The sequence below is a fragment of the Puma concolor genome, chromosome B1, assembly GCF_028749965.1.
Source record: "Puma concolor isolate L17-30 chromosome B1, mPumCon1.1.hap2, whole genome shotgun sequence".
NCBI classification, from domain to species: Eukaryota; Metazoa; Chordata; class Mammalia; order Carnivora; family Felidae; genus Puma; species Puma concolor.
The window spans coordinates 111122884-111143503 of NC_141670.1; the positions used below are offsets into that span (position 1 = coordinate 111122884).

General features: G+C 35.3%; 1 protein-coding gene across 20 annotated transcripts in view; it reads left to right on the top strand.

Annotated features, from left to right (window-relative positions):
- The window catches only part of CAMK2D (calcium/calmodulin dependent protein kinase II delta), a 316489-nt gene that overhangs the window by 249955 nt on the left and 45914 nt on the right, over nt 1–20620 (top strand). For 6 of the 20 annotated variants that reach the window (XM_086704340.1, XM_086704338.1, XM_086704344.1 and 3 more), the window contains exons 9-13: nt 11254–11348; nt 13798–13920; nt 14777–14860; nt 15308–15350; nt 18742–18776. In XM_086704340.1, coding sequence (XP_086560466.1) covers nt 11254–11348; nt 13798–13920; nt 14777–14860; nt 15308–15350; nt 18742–18776 — 380 coding nt within the window. Of the gene's footprint in view, nt 1–11253; nt 11349–13797; nt 13921–14776; nt 14861–15307; nt 15351–18738; nt 18777–20415; nt 20449–20620 lie in introns of all 20 variants that reach the window. The other 14 variants (XM_025922091.2, XM_086704336.1, XM_086704343.1 and 11 more) reach the window with 3 other exon arrangements.

The window sequence follows — 20620 nt, forward strand, 5'->3', positions numbered from 1 at the left end:
CTGTGTGAGCTATGTAACATTCTTAAAAAGTTAAGTAGGGGCATCTGGGTGGCTCAGTTGGTTAAGCATCTGGCTCTTGATCTCAGCTCAGGTCATGATCTCATGATTTGTGGGATCAATCCTTGTGTCAGGCTCTGCACTGGCAGCATAGAGACTGCTTGGGATTCTCTCTCTCAAAATAAATAAATACACTTTTTTTTTAAGTGCATGTAAATAGCATATAGTGTATGTATGCCTGCAGATGTATATGCACATACACACAGATCTCATAATGACTATAGAAACTTAGAGCCATAGGGCATCTCACAGATTTCAACCTGAGTTTTGCCATGGGCAGAACCACCTTTCACTTTGCTCGGTTTTATCCTTACCTTTGCTTTCTTCACAGTTTTCTACAAACAAATAGTTAAATCCCTTTGTGACAAGCAATGCTCTATTTAGAGCATATATTTCCTAACAGTTCCCATTTTGCATAGAGATAGTGATATATTTTTAAATCGTGTGCCTTAAAATGCGTTTGGGATCACATAGGTAACTATGGAAATGCCTTAGATATTCTAATATCACAATAATGCCCCACCTCCTTCCACAAACATCATAATGCCTTTTGTTACATTTCTGGATCACTGCAGTGGGTTTGGAACACTGTCTTAACTATTTTATTCTATTTTCACTTCACTAAGGTAACATGAAAGTTACATTAAATTCTCTTACATTTGTAAGACGGTCTACCCTTTCTCATCCTCAAGGTAATAAGCACCAAGGGAATGTACACATATTCAGTTGCTTTTAGATTATGACCTATCTTGAGAGAAACTCTTTTTTTAGCCATCCATCAGCACTAGCACTTGCCTATTGAATAACTACTTCTTTTCAAGGCTAGACATTGTAGAGTGGGGTAGGAAATGACACTACCCAGATAATAAAAGAAATGTAGAATAAGACATTTAGCAGAATAGCAGCTAACCTTCTGTGAATTAAGCTATGAGCATGCACTACAGCAGATTGTCTTTTTAGCAGTTGACATAGAGCAGAGTGAAGCACAGCATTGGTATAATAGATAAAAGAAGTCTGTACATCATTTTTATTAGAAATATGCAATTATCCATACATAGGACATTTCAAATACCACCATTACCTTGCTTTTGAGACCTCACACAGAATGTAGTCTGACCTGCACTTAGTCTTTCAAAGCAACTAGTCTTTTATTGAAAAGCAAATAATGGACGTTAGTGAAACAAGAACACTCCCCTGAGTTCTACCTTAACAACAGTAAATTGATTTTGATGGCTTTCTTGCATATATAGCTGTTTCCATAATTCCCCAAAGGAATGAACAGATGTTGTTTATAGGTGTCACTGAATCACTGGATTTTAACAGAACTTGCTTCTACATTTTGGCTCAAATGTAAGCCCATATAAACCTAGCCAACACACACATATGCGCGTACGCGCACACACACACACACACACGCACGCACACACACACACACACTCTTGTCTTACTACGTCTCTGTCTGAATTAGATATCAGAACAGTTATGAGTGATAATAAATTAGTGACTATCACAGAATATACCATGACTTTTGATGAGCCTTTGGAATATTATGGAATATATTAAGAAGCATGGTCACTAAGTTCAGCATTTGTGTGATTACTGGGCCTCAGAGCGTATATTTGCTAAGGGTTCCCATTTCCTTAGAGATTGTGTTGCTGTTTTTTTTGTTTCTTTTATTTCACTGGAATAAATCAGCATCAAGCACTTTTTAAGAAAGTATTTACAATTTTGAAATCTCAAGCAGTTTGTTGGTATGATTACCTTACACTGGTCAACTTTGTTGCTTATGATTACCAGTTCCGTGATTACCTTACACTTGGCCATCACAGATATGCCTCACAATTACAAGGCTCTGTTGCCTTCATCCTTTATGACCTATATCCTCATTAGTCTTCTATCCATGGAGCTTTACTCCTAATTATAGCCCCTACCAATATTGTCTTACTTTGAACTTACCTATTCCATTAGATTTCTCAAGACACAGTGTTATGGTGTCCCTAACCTGATGTTTTAGAAACATGGACCCATGTTTCAAAGTGACCTGAGTACTTACCAGATTCAATTTTCTGGAATGCACCAGAGAATCACTGAATAAGATTCTTCGTGGTGAGGCTCAGGAATTTGCATTTTATCAGGCTTGCTAGGTTATTCTAGTGCACACCAACATCGAACAGCATCATGCTAGCTAGTTGCAGTTTTCTTTAGGGCAGCAAATTTTAGGATTCTTACACAATATAGCAGAGGTTGCAAACAGGTGGTTCACAGATGTTTTGCCCAGATTGCTGAACCTTTTACTTTGGGAGGGGGGGAGTTGACATTTATTATTTATCTTTATAATTTATTATCAGGAAATTTCACTAAAGCAATTGAGAGAACTAATAACAAGATACTTTTGCTCTTAAATAACAGCTGTACCTGTCAAGTGATGGACACATGCTCTCCCCTGGTTACCCACCTGCCCCATACACAGTGTGGACACAGGCATTCATCTCTTCCTGGTGCTGGAAGACCTGTTTGCCACCCCTACTATATGGCATAGTTACCATCATCTGGAAAACAACTTCCTATCTTGCTGACCTTGATCTTCTAGATCTTTGTTCTTCCCATAATTGTCTCTTTAGGTCAGAGTTAGTTAAACACTTTTTCCTATTTGAATTGCATGGTGATTTTTTTTTGCATAAGGTATTGCAATATAAAAGGGAGCCATACTTATTCTTTGTATAGTTAACTGTACATTTCCAAACTCCACTCACAGTATGCCCTTTATTTAGTGAGAGTATTAAGTGGATGTCTTGTTAGATTGTTCCATTAACTCCCCACTGACTTTTTGGAGTTTTTGAATATTGCTTTTTTCTCTCTCCTTTCATCAGAGCAGCGACTAGAATGTTTTAATCATTAATGTTATTATAGGTTTAATCATTTTTCTAACTCCAGCTTTTATTAACATTATTTTTGAATGTTCTTGATAATGTAATCTTTATACCTAATCAGTAATCAGTGCTTCTCAACTCTTATTAATCAAATATCTCTAGCATTGCCCAAGCTCAAATGACAGTGAAAACTAGTTCAACTTCCACTTTTAAATGTTATATGAAGCTGTGTCAAAATAGTTGTTTTAACTTTTTATTTTGGAAATTTCGAAGTATACAAAAGTAGAATAATATAATTAAATGACAGCTAATCCTATTTCATCTACACCACCCAACTCATCCCTCCTCCCCAAGATTATTTTAGTCAAATATAAATATAATATCGGTATATCTATACATACCATAATGTGTGTCTCTAAAAGAAAAGGGTTCTTTTAAAAGAATGACAATAATAACAGTACTTTAAAATTTAATATAATTACTGCTTAAAACCATCAAATAACTAGTAATTTTTTTGGCAGTTTGCCCTCTTGTCTCATAATTTTATTATTAGTTTGCTGTCTTAGGTCCCCCCCCTTTTTTCTGTGAAGTTTATTTTTGAGAGAGAGAGTGAGTGCACACGAGGGGGAAAGGGCAGGGAGAGAGAGAATTCCCAAGCATGCTCCACACTGACAGCACAGAGCCTGATGTAAGGCTGGAACTCACAAACCATGAGATCATGGCCTGAGCCAAAATCAGGAGTTGAACACTCAAGTGACTGAGCCACCCAGGGGCCCCTCTTAGGTCTCTTTTAATTTGTAATTTCTGCTTCTCTATCTTTCCTCCTCCTCACCCCCCTTCTCATTTCTCCATTTATTTGTTGAAGAAACCTGCAGTTCCCACAGAGCACCCCTACAGAGTACCTGATATTGGTCTCTACATAATGTTTACCATGGTAAGGAACCATGATTCCTTGTGAAAGGAACTAATTCCAAGTCTAGGTTAGGAAAAGCACATGATACAGGTGCATCTTGTTATAGCAGAAAGACAGAAAACTGTTAAAGACCACAGACTTTTTTTTTTTTTTTTTTGCAAGAACATATCAGGGATGATATGACCTCCAAAGGTTGGATGTGTCTCATGATGTTAGTAGCTTCTGATGATCTCTACCTAGATACGAACACGACTCAGGAGCCAACTTGAAGAGACGACTTCTAGTTAAAGATAGGACAATTAAAAGTTAAATGAGAAAAATAACAGTAATAGATTGAAACACATCAAGTTTAAATCCATGCATTCATGATGATAATCAAACTACAGTAGCAATCCTAACCTTGGATTAGGGGATTAATTAATGGGGAAACAATGTATTTCAAAATTATTTCGAATTATTTCGAATTATTTCAAAAACCAATTCATAAAGGAGGAAACAAAAGTCTGTTACTTTACCTTTCCTGTATGAACCTGACAACAAGGTCACCAAATAATCGATGAAATAAGTTGTTCTTAGACTAAAGAAGGTGTAATAGAATTGAAATATCTTTTTTTGTAACCCCTAATGAAATATCTAGGTAGAAATCATTAAAGGCCAATAATATCCTAAGAAACATTCAAATTTTGGAGATTATATCTTCATCCCTGAAGTGCTCTCACAAAAAAAAAAAAAAAAAAAAAAAAAAGAAGATTTTGACCAGCTTTTAAAGATTTTACTGACTTAGTTTTAGGGCAAGAAAAGAAACTCTATTTTTTTTTTCATTTTTTTTCTCTGACCTAGGAGAGGAAGGTAAAATATTAGGGTTATAAATTAAGCTTACAAGAAAAAAGTAAAATGGAATGGGGCAAAGACTCTCAGTTAGACAATAAAAACTTTAATAAAGTGCATAGCTAAAGGAAAAAGTGGCTGCAGGGAACATTTAAGACAGTACCAAAGTGAAACCTTACTAGTGGTCAAGGCCTTTCAATTACACAACACAAACAATTTAAAATTTAAAATGCATTTGTCTTCATAGATGAAGAAAAAATAGCTCTAGCCTGCTTGTGGCTGAAACAGTTATTTCATATAAGTTCTCAAACCATTTCCTCATCTGTAAAATGGAGACAATAACATTTATCTACCTCAGCATTGTACAGGGAGTAAATAAGGTAATGCACTAATGCAGATGTAGCTACTCAAAAAATGTTACCTACAATAAAATGTATTATTATACCATGACTCTCATAGTTATTCTATACTTACAGAAAATAGAACTCCAAAAAAGCATTTAATTCAGGAAGGCCTCAGACTCCAATCTAATGAGCAAATCAAAATAAGCTTACAAACCAGTATTTATTTAAATAGGCATTGAGAAGTAAACATCAGTGTAAATAGTGCTCATGTATTTTTTTTCTTTAAATCTTCTGGCCTGAATGTTTTTAAATCTTTTATATTTGTGTTATTGTTTTAGTAAAGAAAATTTTTTGGTAGAAACTCCTCAATCAAGCAATTAAATTGTGGGCATTTATCTATGTAGTGGTTGCCATTTCTTGGGGAACGAGGTATCTATGAACCTTCCCCTTTGTAGAGACATACCACATCAGTGCCAGCCAGCAGGACTGCAGGACAAAACCTCTGAAGCAGGCCAGCCTTGCAACCTACCCTAGGTTCAGAGTGCTAAATGTCTCAGTTGTCTCTGTTTTATAACTTCATAACAGCCTACTTCAAATGTTTATTAGAAAAATGTCGAATTAAAAAATTAATATCAACTATTGCCATTACAGAGCTAATTTTCTTTGGGGCACCTGCGTGGCTCAGTCAGTTCAGGGTCCAGCTTCATCTCAGGCCATGATCTCAAGGTTCATGAGTTCGAGCCCACATCAGGCTCACTGCTGTCATTGCAAAGCTCTCTTTGGATCCTCTGTTGCCCTCTCTCTCTGCCCCTCCCTTGCTAGCTCTCATATGTGCTTCCTTTCTCTCTCTCTCTCTCAAAAATAAGTAAACATGAAAAATAATTAAAAAAACTAATTTTCATATTTACCCCCAAACCATAACTAAGAGATAAAACTACTTAGGTACAGCCCTTCTTCTACCTCTCTCCTGGGAACACAAACACAGACACTCATCACGATCCTCATTATTAGATGCATGTGTTAGATAGAAAAATAATAAAAAAGTAAATTTAAATCAATTTACGTTGTTTATAATGTAGAGAGAAATGGAAAAAATACCTTTTTATGTTGCAAAGATGAAGTATCAGTAGGCTAAGATTTTTCACAATATACTGTGATTTTTCTTTTCATAGCCTTTTTTTTCTTTTTAAATCCACTATAGTAAAATTATTTTCAGCCTTGATTTTAAAGTTTTGTTAGGTTTTTATTTAATAATGTTTAAATGTTGTTTAAATTGTTCCACTCTGGTAGTGATTCACATGAATTTAAGAATCTGCTTTTGAACTTGAACTTCCAGAAGCAGGCTATGACAGTCTAGGGTGATTAAACTATTGTTTAAAAGCCATTTTAGCTCCCACAGTGTCTATTGTATAAAGATGACAAATCTGATGGATAAGGGCTATATTTTCCTAACAAGGAAAGTTAAAGAAACCCAAGAGACCAACACTGGTAAGAGATAAAAGGAATCCTAGGCCATGCCAGGCAAAGTTTTATCTGTCTGACCCTCTTTCCTTGGTTTCCATGCTTTAAGGGAAAGCAGCAAGGGAAAAATAATCAATAGAGGTCAGAGCAGTGACAGAAACTAAAGACTTTAGGTAGGCCAATAAACTTTTCCGAAGTAGGAGGGGATTGGTTCAAGATGGCAAGTTTAGAAGATCCTGAACTCACCTCCTCCCATAGATACACAGACTCTCCAGCTCCATATGAAAAAATTAAAAAAAAAAAAAAAAAAAAAGGGCAAAGGCTGTCAGTGTTGACTAGACACTGGCAAAAGAGTAGAAAACCACACTGAAGTGGGTAGGAGAGACTGGGACACAATCTCACTGTAAACCCTGCCCATAGCTTGGTGATCCACAATTAAGAGAAAACTCAAAACCTGGGCTTCTCCTTGAGGAGTAAATGGTTCGAACCCCATATCCAAGACCTCAACTTTAAGGACCTGCACCTGAGAGATGAGCACCAAGAATGTCTAATTTTGAAAGCGGACTCATGTACCAGATGCACAACACTATCATGATCTGTAAGACAGCTCTTAAGGGGCCTGGATGCTTGGACATACCTGCCCTAGGGCCCAGCTCACAGGCAGCCTGATTGCACCCAGACATCAAGTGAAGGAGGTTGACCTGCTTTTATTAAAATGTCAGCCAGTGGGGCAGGCATCTAATTAAAAACACATATCTAGGAGCCTGCTGGAGTATTCTCTGGGGTGGAGGCTGGCAGTACTGTGTCCATGCTCTCCTTTGGCCATGCTTTCCCTTTGCTGCTCCAGAGCACCAGGAAAGAAGCTTTTTCATGTGACTGATGCCCTGATCTTGTGGCAGCTGCCCAGGGGATGCCTCCTGGCTGGCTGGCTCTGGAGGCCATGGGGCCTTGTGTTCCTTGTCTTGTGAGACTGTAATAATCAGCATCACCCAGGGAGGAGCTCATACCCCTGTCTGGAACCTTGATTTTTGCAACTGCTGTCAGGTGACACCTCCACATTGCCTGGCTCTGTCAGTCAGTGGAGCTTATGCTTGTGGGTCCTCTAGGACTGTAACCGATGGAGAGATAGTTCTTAAATGGCCACTACCCACACAGCATAGCAAGAGGTAATAGACCTAGGAGATTCATCTTTCTGTGAAGGGCACCTATTAACTAACCATCATAGCTGCAGCCTGAGGAGCAGGTTTCTAATTAAACACACATCTAAGGAATGCCTATAATCCTTTTCAGAGACCTCAGAGAGTACCACTGTCTTCATGCTCACCCTCTGCCACACTCCAGAGCTCCAGTGTCTGCTGGAGGAAAGTTTTGCATACAGCTGGTGTCCTGGTTTTTACATTTACTGCCCTGTTTTTTTGCAGCTGCCTCCCAGGGCATGCCCCTTTGATTGCCTGGCTGGTTATGGGGACTTGCATTCTGAGGCCCCACAGTTGGAAATTGTAGAGAAAGTTATTGGCAAGATGCCACACCAGGGCACTGCACAAACAGCAGATTTAGACACACGTCCTTCTAATCTTTCTGTGAAGAAGACATCTTGGCTTTTCCTGGAACTTTGGCCTGAGGAGTAAGTTTCAGAATTGATATACATCTAGTGGACTACAGAGTTGCTCTCAAGGAATGTAGGTTGTGGATACCATCTTGGCACTCTCCCTTTGCCTTGTTTCAGCTTGCTAGTATCTCCCAGGAAAGATATTATGCATTCATCTGAAGCTCTGATTTTTGTGACTGTCACCCATGGGACCACATCAAATTGCTTGGTCAGTAGGGCTTATGCTTGTAGTCCCACAGGACTGTATATATTTGCATAATTTTTGAAAACCTGCTATCTGAAGGTCCGGATTCCAAACAGTCTGAACCTAGGTGCTGAGATCTTTCCCTTTCAGTTACTAGTGGGTCTTGGCACATCCTCACCTACTAAGAGCTAATAAAAATATAGTAGGCTTTTTGGAGAAGAGCAAAGGTTTGAGAGATGACAAAGAGTTGGGGTAGAGTTGAAAGACAAGTTTCATCTTCTACACAAAACCACTACTTAAATGTTGGGAAAGGTGGGGGGCACCTGGGTAGCTCAGTCGGTTAAATGGCCGACTTTGGCTCAGGTCATGATCTCATGCTTCAAGAGTTCAAGCCCCGCATCAGGCTCTGTGCTGACAGCTCAGAGCCTGGAGCCTGCTTCAGATTCTGTGTTTCCGTCCTTCTTTGCCCCTCCCTTGCTCATGCCTTCTCTCTTTCTCTCAAAACTGAATAAACGTTAAAAAAATAATTTAAAAAAAAGATTGGGAAAAGTGGTTTTTTTATCCACTCTGTAGACCAATACAGAGTCAAATAAAATGAAAAAACAGAGGAATATGTTCCAAATGGAAGAATAAGATAAAACTTTAGAAGAAATCTTAATAAAATACAGATAAGTAATTTACCTGATAAAGAGCTTAAAGTAATGCTCATAAAGATGCTCATTGAACTTGGGAAAAAAATGGATAAGCACAATGAGAACTTCAACAAAGAGATGAAAAATAAAAGAAAGTACTAAATAGAAGTCACAGAGAATGTGACTAACAATAGATTACATGAAGTAGTAGAAAGGATGAGTTATCATGAAACCAAGCTGGTGGAACTCACCCAGTCACAACAGAGGAAAAAAAAGGCAAAAGTGAAGATAACTTAAGGTGCTTATGAGACAACATCAGGCAGACCAACATTCACATTACAGAGGTTCTATAAGGAGGAAAGAGGCAGAAACGTGTTTGAAGAAATAATGGCTGAAAACTTCCTTAACGTGGGGTAGGAAACAGACATCCAGTTCCAGAAAGCTCAGATTTCCAAATAAGATGAAACCAAAGAAACTCACACCAAGACACATTATAATTAAGATGTCAAAAGTTAAAGATGAGAGAATATTAAAAGCAGTAAGAGAAAAACAACTAGTTGTGTACTAGGGAAGCTTCATAAGCCTATCAGTATGTTTTTCAGCAGAAACTTTGCAGGCCAGAGAAAGCTGCATGATATATTTAAGCTGCCAAAAGAAACAACAACAACAACAGCAACAACAGCAACAACAAAAACTTTGAATCAAGAATGTTCCACCCAGCAAAGTTATTCAAAATTGAAGGAGAGATAATGAGTTTTCTGGACAAAAACTAAAGGAGTTCATCAAACTAAACCAGCTTGCAAGAAATGTTAAAAGGAATCTTTAAAAGCTGAAAAGAAAGGTTGCTTATCGGTAACAAGAAAACATAAAAGAATAAGTCTCATTGGAAAGGTAAATACATAATAAAGATAGTAGATTAATCACATATAAAGCTGGTATACAGGTTAAAAGACAAAAGTAGTAAAAAACAATGATTATAATAATTAGTGAAGGGATACACAAGTAAACTATGACATCAAAAACAAAATGTAGGATGGGGCAGAGTAAAACTATAAGCCTTAGAATAAGATCAAACTTAAGTTACTAAGTTAAAGTACACTGTCACAATTAGAACTTGTTAAGCCTCATGATAACCACAAAGCAAAAACCTGTAGTAAATACAAAAGAGAAAAAGAGAAATAAATATAACATAGCTCTAAAGAAGGTCATCAAACCACAAAAGAAGAGAGCAGAGAAGAAAAAAGGAGCACAGAAGAACTACAAAAACAGCCAGAAAACAATGAACAAAATGCCAAAAGTATGTACCTATCAATAGTTACCTTAAATGTAAATGGACTAAATTCTCCAATCAAAGTACATAGAGTGGCTGAATGCATTAAAAAAACAAAAACAAATTTATACTGCCTACCCTTCAGATGTAATGACATACAGTCTGAAAGTGAAGGGATGGAAAAACTATTTCATGCAAATGGAAACCAAAAGAAAGCTAGAGTAACTATACTTATATCAGACAAAGTAGGCTTTAAAATGAAGGCTGTAATGAGACAAAGATGAGCATTACATAGTGATGAAGGGGTCAATCCAACAAGAGGATATAACATTTGTAAATATTTATACACCCAACATTACGTAAGTATAGGAGCCCCTAAATATATAAAACAAATATCAACGACCTAAAGGGAGAAATAGACAGCAATACAGTAATAGTAGGGGATTTTGATACCCCACTTACGTCAATGGATAGATCATCCAGACAGAAAATCAATAAAGAAATATTGGCCATAAACCACATGTTAGACTACCTGGACTTAACAGATGTGTACAGAATATTCCACCCAAAGGCAAGAGAATACACATTCTTCTTGACATGGAACCTTTTCTAGGAAAGATCATATGTTAGGCCACAAAACAAGTCTTCATCACGGATATCAATATATCACCCCGATGACAGGTAAGTTTCATCTTTAGGTATTGATCTGTTGTGCCTCTTTAGAATTCTTTGGTTCTAAAGTTAATAAGGAAACAGTGTCTTTGAATGACCCATTAGACCAGTTGCGCATAACAGATACAGATGTAACATCCCATCTAAAAACAACAGAATACACATTCTTTTAAAGTGCACAGAGAAATTTTTGGACTGCCATATACTATCAGAGTTCATGAGCATAAGAAGAGGAGCATTCGCCCTCCACAGAATGTTTCAGAGTAGATCAGAGCATGTCTTTCTGAAGCTTTCCAAGTACCCAATTTCCTCTCTTTGAATGGATGTGGCTTAAGTATCATGTGGATCTGCCACATTTAATTTATTGTTGCCTGAATGACTTAACATAATGTTAATATGCTCATTCTGTCTAGGTGTCATTCTCTATATCCTTCTGGTGGGATATCCACCCTTCTGGGATGAAGACCAACACAGACTCTATCAGCAGATCAAGGCTGGAGCTTATGATGTATGTAATAAATGTTCATATAGTGTAGATGAGCATTTTTTTTTTTGTTTATTAACCAAGAACAAAATTTTTTCATTACACTTTAAAGTATAATTTTCAACAATTTCTCTAATTATTTTTCTCAATCCTAGGGAGAGGGAGATAAAGTGTAAGAAAAGCAGCGTATGTGTTTAGTTTGTATTTCCTTTTAGTTCACTATCTCCTAAGATTGAAAGGAAAATAGTTGGAAGTCTCTAAGGAAGGACTTCGCTTCTCAAAATTTTTGGATCTTAGTACATTTTAAAACATATAAAAATTAAAAGATTTTTGCTTTAGAAATGATTAGTGCTTGTTTAGTTGAATTATATTCCCAAATGTTTATCACATAATTTTAAATCATGTATCAACAATATTTTGCTGTGATCTATGTATCAAATAGAACATCATTCCATTGTGTCAGCTTGATTTTTTTAGTCTTATTTACCTCATGGGCTTCTGTGGAAACTTTCATTTGAAGAATGTGTTTCACAATTTAATATACTTGAAAATCACAGTTCCAACATATTTCATTTATAATTAGAATATTTGAAAGTAGTGAGTATGAATTAGGTTCTAAATCTCAAAAGTAAAGCCTTATCTATTTTCTCTTTATGGCTTAACTTTGTGTTCACTGATAATAATTTTCTCTCCTTTGACAAATATGTGTATAAATATGATTTACTACCACCTTTGGTAGCTTCTCACACATCCCTCTGGAAATTAGAGTTCAAGGTTTAGAGATGCTTTTGATATATTATTAAGCGGAGCAACTAAGTCGTAGGAAATTTTGGGTCCGTCTTCTGTGCAGAAGTTAAAAGCTCAGTGTGGAAGTGAGAGAAGATAAAATAAAAAATCTCTGTTATATTAAATCAGGTCTCATGAATTCAGCAGCACCTTTCTGTTAAAATGTTCTATATAGATGGATGTGGGTATAGCAAGAATTTAAAATGCATATTCTTTTAATTTTGAAGCATCCCATTCTATCTAGTCAGACTAATATTTGGGCCAAATTAAGATTTACATGGCCACAGCTAGCACATTCATCATCTTTGCAGACTACAACTAGGCACCCCCCTGGCAAGACATAGTTCTGCAGATGCACTGCTTAATGACTATGGAGGAATGACTTTGTGGAAACTTTTTTAAAAATGAGATAAAGGTCCACCTTTATTCAGGCTGAACCAGCTCCTAATTTGCTATCAGAATATCTGTACCTCAAGGAGGAACAGCTTGAATATCTCTTCATTGGCAAGTTTTCATAGCTGCCCAAAATAACTTATGGAATTAAAATGACAGTTGTTAAACTGGTAACATTTCAAGTATTAAAGAGTCAGTATCATTTTTTTTCATATTTCATTTTACCAATGGTTCACAAAGTACCCATCTTACAACTACTAAAAGTGAACTAAAGTCCATGACATAGTGACAGTGACTTTTGTTCCAAGATTGTCTATAAAAATCCGTGAAGTGGAATAAGAACCTGATATTCTGTCTGTTGTTTAGAAACTGATGTAAATTTTTCTTAACCTATGAACAATAGTATCTCTACTAATAAATAATGTGAAAATGAGGCTACGTAATTATCAACAAAAAATTTAAATACACTTAGGATAGCTATAGTATCTCTACTAATAAATAATGTGAAAATGAGGCTACGTAATTATCAACAAAAAATTTAAATACACTTAGGATAGCTATTATATAGTTATTAATACACAAATGGATTACTTATAGAAGTTTTGAATGTTGGTTACTTTTAAGAACTTTGATGAAATTTGTCATTAAGTAGATTAACTTTTCTGAAGTGCTAAAATGAAATCCTGCTGAGGCACTTGTAGTCTTAGATTTCTTCTCACTACTATATTCCAAATAGCCACAATTAGTAGGTCAGTTTTGGCACCAGCAACGGAAGCTCTTTTATTATTTCTACTCTTACTGATCATGAGGTGTGAAAGTATGTAATACCTCATTTTTTCTTATAATACTTCATTTTGAATCTTGGTGTAATAGCATGATGACATCAACACATTTGACAACCTGCCAGCTTTATTGATGTTTACAAATAATTATGAGAAAGACTGTGTAAAATCTTATTTTCAAACCAAAATAAAGATCCTTTGAAAGGACTAGAAGATCTTTAAATTTATTTTTTGAAACATTAAAATACATTTACTAGGTATAATATGCAGTTTAGTGTATATACTTATCACTTATTAGCTACTTATCTTTTATATATGTAAATATATTCATAAGGGGATATATATACACATTTATATAGATTTATCTACATGTAGATACAATTTAACTTATACAAAGAGTAAGTTTTTTGAAGAAACCCACTACTTAAAGAAATGATTAGTTTATTTGGCTCTTCCCTGTTTAATTGAATGTATCTATTTTTGAAACTATTTATAAATTTGTATTTTTGAAGTTTCCATCACCAGAGTGGGACACAGTGACTCCTGAAGCCAAAGACCTAATCAATAAAATGCTTACTATCAATCCTGCCAAGCGTATCACAGCCTCAGAGGCACTGAAACACCCATGGATCTGTGTAAGTGACAATTCTCCAAAGACCTTAGGAACTAAGATTAAAAATGAATCATTCTTTAAAATTTTTTTCATGGATTTAAAATAATTTTTATAGAAAAAGATGAAACTAAAAATGAATGAATTTTTGACTCGAGTTATTTAATAAAATAAATTTATAATGGTAATAAATGCTGTTTTGGTAACAAAATCTGATTTACATAGATCGATAAATATTGCCTACAGTAACAAAAGGAATAAGTATTTCTCCTACCAGTTATTGATAATACTCATGAACAGAGGATAAGAAAATGACACCAAAATTAACTATATTCCAGTAGAGATTAGACAAAGTTCAATTATTTACCATTAGGCAGCTTTAGGAAAAACAGCAACAATAGCAACAACAACAACAACAACATCAAGATTTGGAAGCTTGTAGTTAAGTTAAACTAGCAAGAAAGAATGGCCATAGTAGACAGATTATACTTCAAATGTGCTAAGAAAAACTGTGAAATTTGGAGGGGATGTAGAGATTCCACTACATTTCTAAGGTTGTCAAATGTTAGGGCAGTAAGTATGGTACTGAGTAAATGAAAGGCAGTCCGATAGAAATATAATTAAAGACATTGAAATAAAGGTAATTGCGGGAATTATTGATATTCATATCTATGCTTTCTATAGATAAATGTTGCATCTTAGTCATAAATAGTTTTGGCAAAGCTAATCATCCATTAGGAGGGAACTTTTGCAAGTGAATACTCACAAGTTCATTGTAAGGGTTTAGGCACCATTAATGCAGATTGGATGAAGTTGAGAATGCTATAATGCTTAGTATGATTTAATTACCCTAAGTTAAGTTTCTTTTCTTCCTCTTCCAGCAACGTTCTACTGTTGCTTCCATGATGCACAGACAGGAGACGGTAGACTGCCTGAAGAAATTTAATGCTAGAAGAAAACTAAAGGTAAGGAATTATACATTTGTGTGAGGAGGTGGACTTAGCAGAGTGAGAAATGAAATTGTGAAGAAAATAACTTACAGCAAAGGCTTTTGAATGTGCGGACCTCAGAACTCTTATTCCTCCTCTTCTGGGTCTTGAGAAAATGTAATAGATGCTGGAATGAAACCTGCAATGAAGAGCTGGGATCTCTGTGGCAGTGTGTGCTGTGGTTCTTCCCTTCAGAGGAAAGCAACTGTGCAGTTTGATAATTGGAACCTGGCCACACACCTGAGGGTGGCCCCAGCTGAATGTGAGACATAGGCCTGCTGCTCTCAGGAAACCAAAAAACAAAAACAGATAAAAATCCCCTAACTAAAAGTAACATTAGGAGAAGATTTGTTATCAAAGACTGCTTGTTAGGTTCAAGATTTGCAGAGGCAACATTAATTTCGAATTCTTATTTTCTGATAGGGCGCCATCTTGACAACTATGCTGGCTACGAGGAATTTTTCAGGTACACGTGTTAAGAATTCTCCTTATCCACTGCTCTCCTCTTCAGTAGTCAGTTTGGAATTGAAGAAAAACTTAGTAATTATAAAAACACTGTTGTTCAGGGATAACAAATATGTGGCATGGATTCCTTCTACAGAGTGTCTATCATCAGGAATCTGCCTGGGTGCTGTCTCCACAGAGACATTAGGCACATGAGTACGCCCTTCACAAGAGCACTCAAGCAGCCCCTGGTCAGTGCTATGCAGGACTCAAAACCCATCTGCCATCTGTACTGGGGTGCACACAAGTTGTCGAAATATGTACTTCCTCCTCTTGAAGCTCAGTATTTCAAACTTAGAATTAGTTCTTTGATATTTCATCAACTGCTAACTATAAATACGGTTTTTGTGTTTGTCTCATTCTCATAGGAAATCCCAATAAGTGAGATTCTTAACAGAAGAGCATTGTTGAGGAACCCAGTTCTTTTAGTCCCAAGTTCTTTCCAAAGTACAGTTGTATCTTGGCACACTGTAAGAATGGTTGCATATTTCAAAGGTATCTAAACTCCAGAATTTACAGAGAACCCTACCTTACAGTAATATAGGATAATAAATGTTCCTCAAAATGATTCCATGATAAATTTTTTTTTGAAATAATGGGCTGGCTGAAAGAAGCTAAGCCATTTCTTTGTTATAGGGGTGACTCTCTAAAATGGACATAAAGTATATATTATGTCCAGAAAGTATTTGAATCTTGGAACCTCCTTATTCAGTAGATTATCTCAAAGGACCAGGTTTCCAAAAAGCAAATTTTGGTAAATTTTAATCAGTCTTACGTATAAGAGGAACTGAAGTGCAAGAAAGTTACATTGTTAAAGTGGCTGTTGAGACTTAGAAGGATTATCAACCAATTATGCCAAAAATACCACCACTTCGCTTTGTTTACTGTTTACATAAGGGTGATATGTGTCATCAAATGATCTAGCTATTCTTCCATTATTTATCCCAGGACATACTTAACTCCTGGGAATTACAGTGCTATCAGGTGATGATCCATACCATTATCAAGGGTTCTACAACCTTCTCAACCAATTTCTAGTTAGTTTACAACTATATTAAATGGTCACCTTTGTCCCCCATTATATTTAGTTATGTATTATATGAAACCATAGGAGGCTTTCCAAAGGCTTCCATTGACCTATTAAACAACACCAATGATAAGAATACAATGAGTAATGCTACAGATTGAGGGACTATGTTAGTCAAATGCATGTATTTTGTCCAGTTTGGTGTGATAAAACCTTGTCACTGCCTTTGTCAAGTTACTTGTTTTATGAACAGTTGATAAACATAGTTGACATTTATATGGGTGAGTTCAGTATCATCTCATTAAATATTAACTAATGTATACTATATTCAAATAAATATTTCACTGTGGCCCAAACACTAGTGAATCACTAAGAGGTAGGATTATTAATATATATTGTTAAAGGCAAATTAACTTGAAAAAAGTGTCCAGTATTAAGATTGTGTATTTTGTTAAAGTCTTAAATACACTGTTAGCCGTAAATTGGGCCTTTTTAAATGTATACAGTCATGTATAGACGCTTTTTGTTTACATCACATTTTCCTTTTCATCATTGTGTAAACTAAAAACTCATGACTAATATGTGAATTTTATATTGTTTCTGATGTCTCAGCATGAAAGGCAACCTTTTTTTTATCCATCACTTCAAAACCAACTGAATAACAATGGACCCAGTTACATCTTGTACTTGATATACTGCATTTTAGTTTTGAATATTTTATTCATTCTGTTTCATTAGCAAACATGCTCTTTAAAGTAATTTGTCCATAAGTATATGGTTATAAAGTTGTTTTTATTTTTTTCTTTTCTCCCTTTATGTGGAATGTATTTCTTGTGAGGTAAGGTGAATAGTAACCAAAAGGGACATTTCTGCATCTTTCAGGCCAAATCCCTGCTTACCCTGAATCATTGTCTTCTCTTTGCTTGCTATTGCAATTTCAACTATTCTGAGTTTGCTTTCTAACCTATTAACTGCCACAGGATTTACTTAATATTGCTTTTTAACTCCAGGCAAATAGTACTACAGCTAAGGCAACAATTCTTACAATCTCAATTAATAATAAATTAATAGCTTTGTTGCTAAAGACTAAATAAAATTAACAGTTTTCTATCTTAAACAAATTTAAAATTATACCAAAGTGATATCAAAATAATATCCCAAGTCAAGTGGATGTCAGGAAATTACATGTTCATGCAGTTTTATTATAGCTAGGTTTTTCCATTTCAGATGTCAAAGTCTATTCTGATATACTTAACTACCTACATATATATATACACACACACACTCACACACACATATATACATACAAATATACATGCAATTAACATTAAATGGAAACACAAGTATGTACCTTGTTCTGCATCATCATAAATGTTCTACACTTGGTGTACTACTTGTCATTGACAATTATATAATCTGCTCACCGTGTATGAATATACCCATTCCTAAGTATATTTTTTTAAGGGATGACTTCATCTTCTAATATACTCAAGAAGTTCAGTAACAGGAGAAATGCTAAAAGCTCCCCTCCGGGAAGATGAAGTTTTATCTGAGACTATATGCTTCAGGAGTTCTCTGATTTAGTTGAAGATTTTGTTTTGTTTTATATCTCACCTCAGATTTTCTGATTTTTAATTTTTTGAAGTAAAAGGCTTTTGTTTATCAAAGCTTTCTATTCTGATTTTGAAGTATAAAAGAGTACATAATGCCTTTTTTAAAGGTCATATGCTAAAATTTAAAAATTTTGCTCTAGGTCAATAATATACCACTTCATTTTAAATTGTTATTAATATTTTTTTTTGTAAAAATGGAAGTTCTGACTTCAAATACATGTATATTTTAAAAAGGATGTTATTTCACCGGAGCAAATTTTCAAACCTTTAGGAAGAGGGGCTTAAGTGGCAGAACTGAGATGGTCACCATACTTGTAGTGTGGATGAACATGTAATACAGTCTGTAAGCTGATGTCTGAAGACTGAAATCAACTTTCTGGATTACAAAAGCATAGTCCAGTTAAAGTTCCAGTATCCTTTTCGCAACCAACAGTGACATAAAGTCCAATAATAACATAACTGACACGGTGTTCAATTATATGCAATGAACTAAATAAGAATTAGTTCTAAATTTGATGTGGCAAAACCAAGAAAAGTGATACTGTATTTCAGTGTCCTGTAAGCTCGCGCTCATCAGTGTGATCTTGATAATTTGGCATATGTTGGCCATAACTCAGTAAAGGTGATAGAGAGAAACAATAACCGGATTTGTTACCTGGCATGGGTTTCAATGGATAACTCGCTGAAATGATTTTACTCTCATTTTGCAGCAGCCAAGAGTTTGTTGAAGAAACCAGATGGAGTAAAGGTAAGTTAAACAAGCACTCCCAAAATCAGTTCTGACTTTCAGATGCTGGATAATTTTTAAATGTTAAATAAATTTTTTAAGTTTTCACAGCTTGTATTTTTTATAGTTTCTGTAAAAGATGCAGGTTGAAGTATAAAATAATTTCATACATAAAGATGACTAATATTTATGCCAAGAAAAGGTGTATTCTTTCTATTTTATTAAATATTAAATAATCTGACAATACTTTTTTATGGAGTTGTTGTAGAAACTGAATGTCTAAATACTCTGTGCTTTACTGCAGTCCCAAACTATCACAGTTACCTGAAAAATCAATGAAAACCAAATGTTTTTCTGACTCATTATGCTATATCTTTTTTTTATTAATTTTTAAATTATTTATTTATTTATTTATTTATTTATTTATTTATTTATTTTTATTTTTTGAGAGACAGAGACAGAGCACGAGTGGGGGATGGGCAGAGAGAGAGGGAGACACAGAACCTGAAATAGGCTCCAGGCTCTGAGCTGTCACCACAGAGCCCCAGGCAGGGCTCAAACTCACAAAGGGTGAGATCATGACCTGAGCCCAAGTCAGACACTTAACTGACTGAACCACCCAGGTGCCCCTAGTTATGCTGTATTCTGGAGGCCTGCTGAAATGTATAGACTGAAAAAAAAAAAAATCAAGTCATAGGGTCTGGGAAATAGAATGTCAAATGATTAAATATCTCTGCTTGGGCAGTTCTTATAAAGGTCTTAATTTTTCCTATGCTTCTATAATAGGGTATTGAGACATATACTCAAGGTGAATATTCTAAAAACGTATAGAAATATTTTCCAGAAAGATAACAAAAGGATATTTTTAGTTTCTTGGATTTCTAAACAAAGTAATACAACGTATTTTCTATTGATTCTATTTTGCTTTGTGGGAATTTGCCTTTGATTGAATGTAACCTTATATTTGTATTATGTTTGTTATCTTTCCAGAGTATTACCTAAATATTTTATTTCTTTAATCATTTTCTTTCTCTTCCAAGGGCAGATGCATACATTCTTCATGAACACTTCAACATTCTTGGGAATTAGTTAATATTCTAGCATTTGAACTTGACCCAAAGTCAGGTGGTCAGTTCATTTTGAAAATATAACATAGAAAATCATTTGTCACTTCTTATGCTCATGCACAATCATTTCTTCATCTCCTGTCTATGTGTGATTTGGGGATTTCCAGAGCTATGGTGACCATGCACTTGTGTTTCCCATTATGATGGCATATGCCTTTTATCAATTGCTTTCCTCAATCTGTAATTTTCTCTTCCTTTTGCTTAGTTTATTCAGTTTAAATTTCAGTAGTGACAGTTGATATTGCCCTTTTTTCCAATGTTATATTGGTGGAAATGTGATACTTAAAATTTTCCAAATGTTCTATGTTTTTCTGTACCTTTCAGAGATGCAGAGCTCACAGTTCCTATTGAGATACTTATTTTCACTACCATCCTTATATAGAAAGAAATGTTTCCAGAACTTTTTTTTTCTCCTAGACAGCTTATAGTTCCTCCTTAAAGAGAAATTTATTCTGTGCTCCATGCTTTGACACTTTAAAAATTCAACCGGTCATATTTTTTTCTTTCCCTTTCTCTTTGACTGGTCAATTCAGAAAAGGAAGTCCAGTTCGAGTGTTCAGATGATGGTGAGGATCTCTATCTGCCAGATTTCTCCTCCTGTGCCAATTCACACTTAGGAAGGAATAAAAACACTCTTATTTACCTAAGTTAGTATAAATAGAGAAAGTGTAGGACCATTACAGGTCAGTGTCAAGTAACTATCAAAACACAGTACCCACATACACATCATACTGTTTA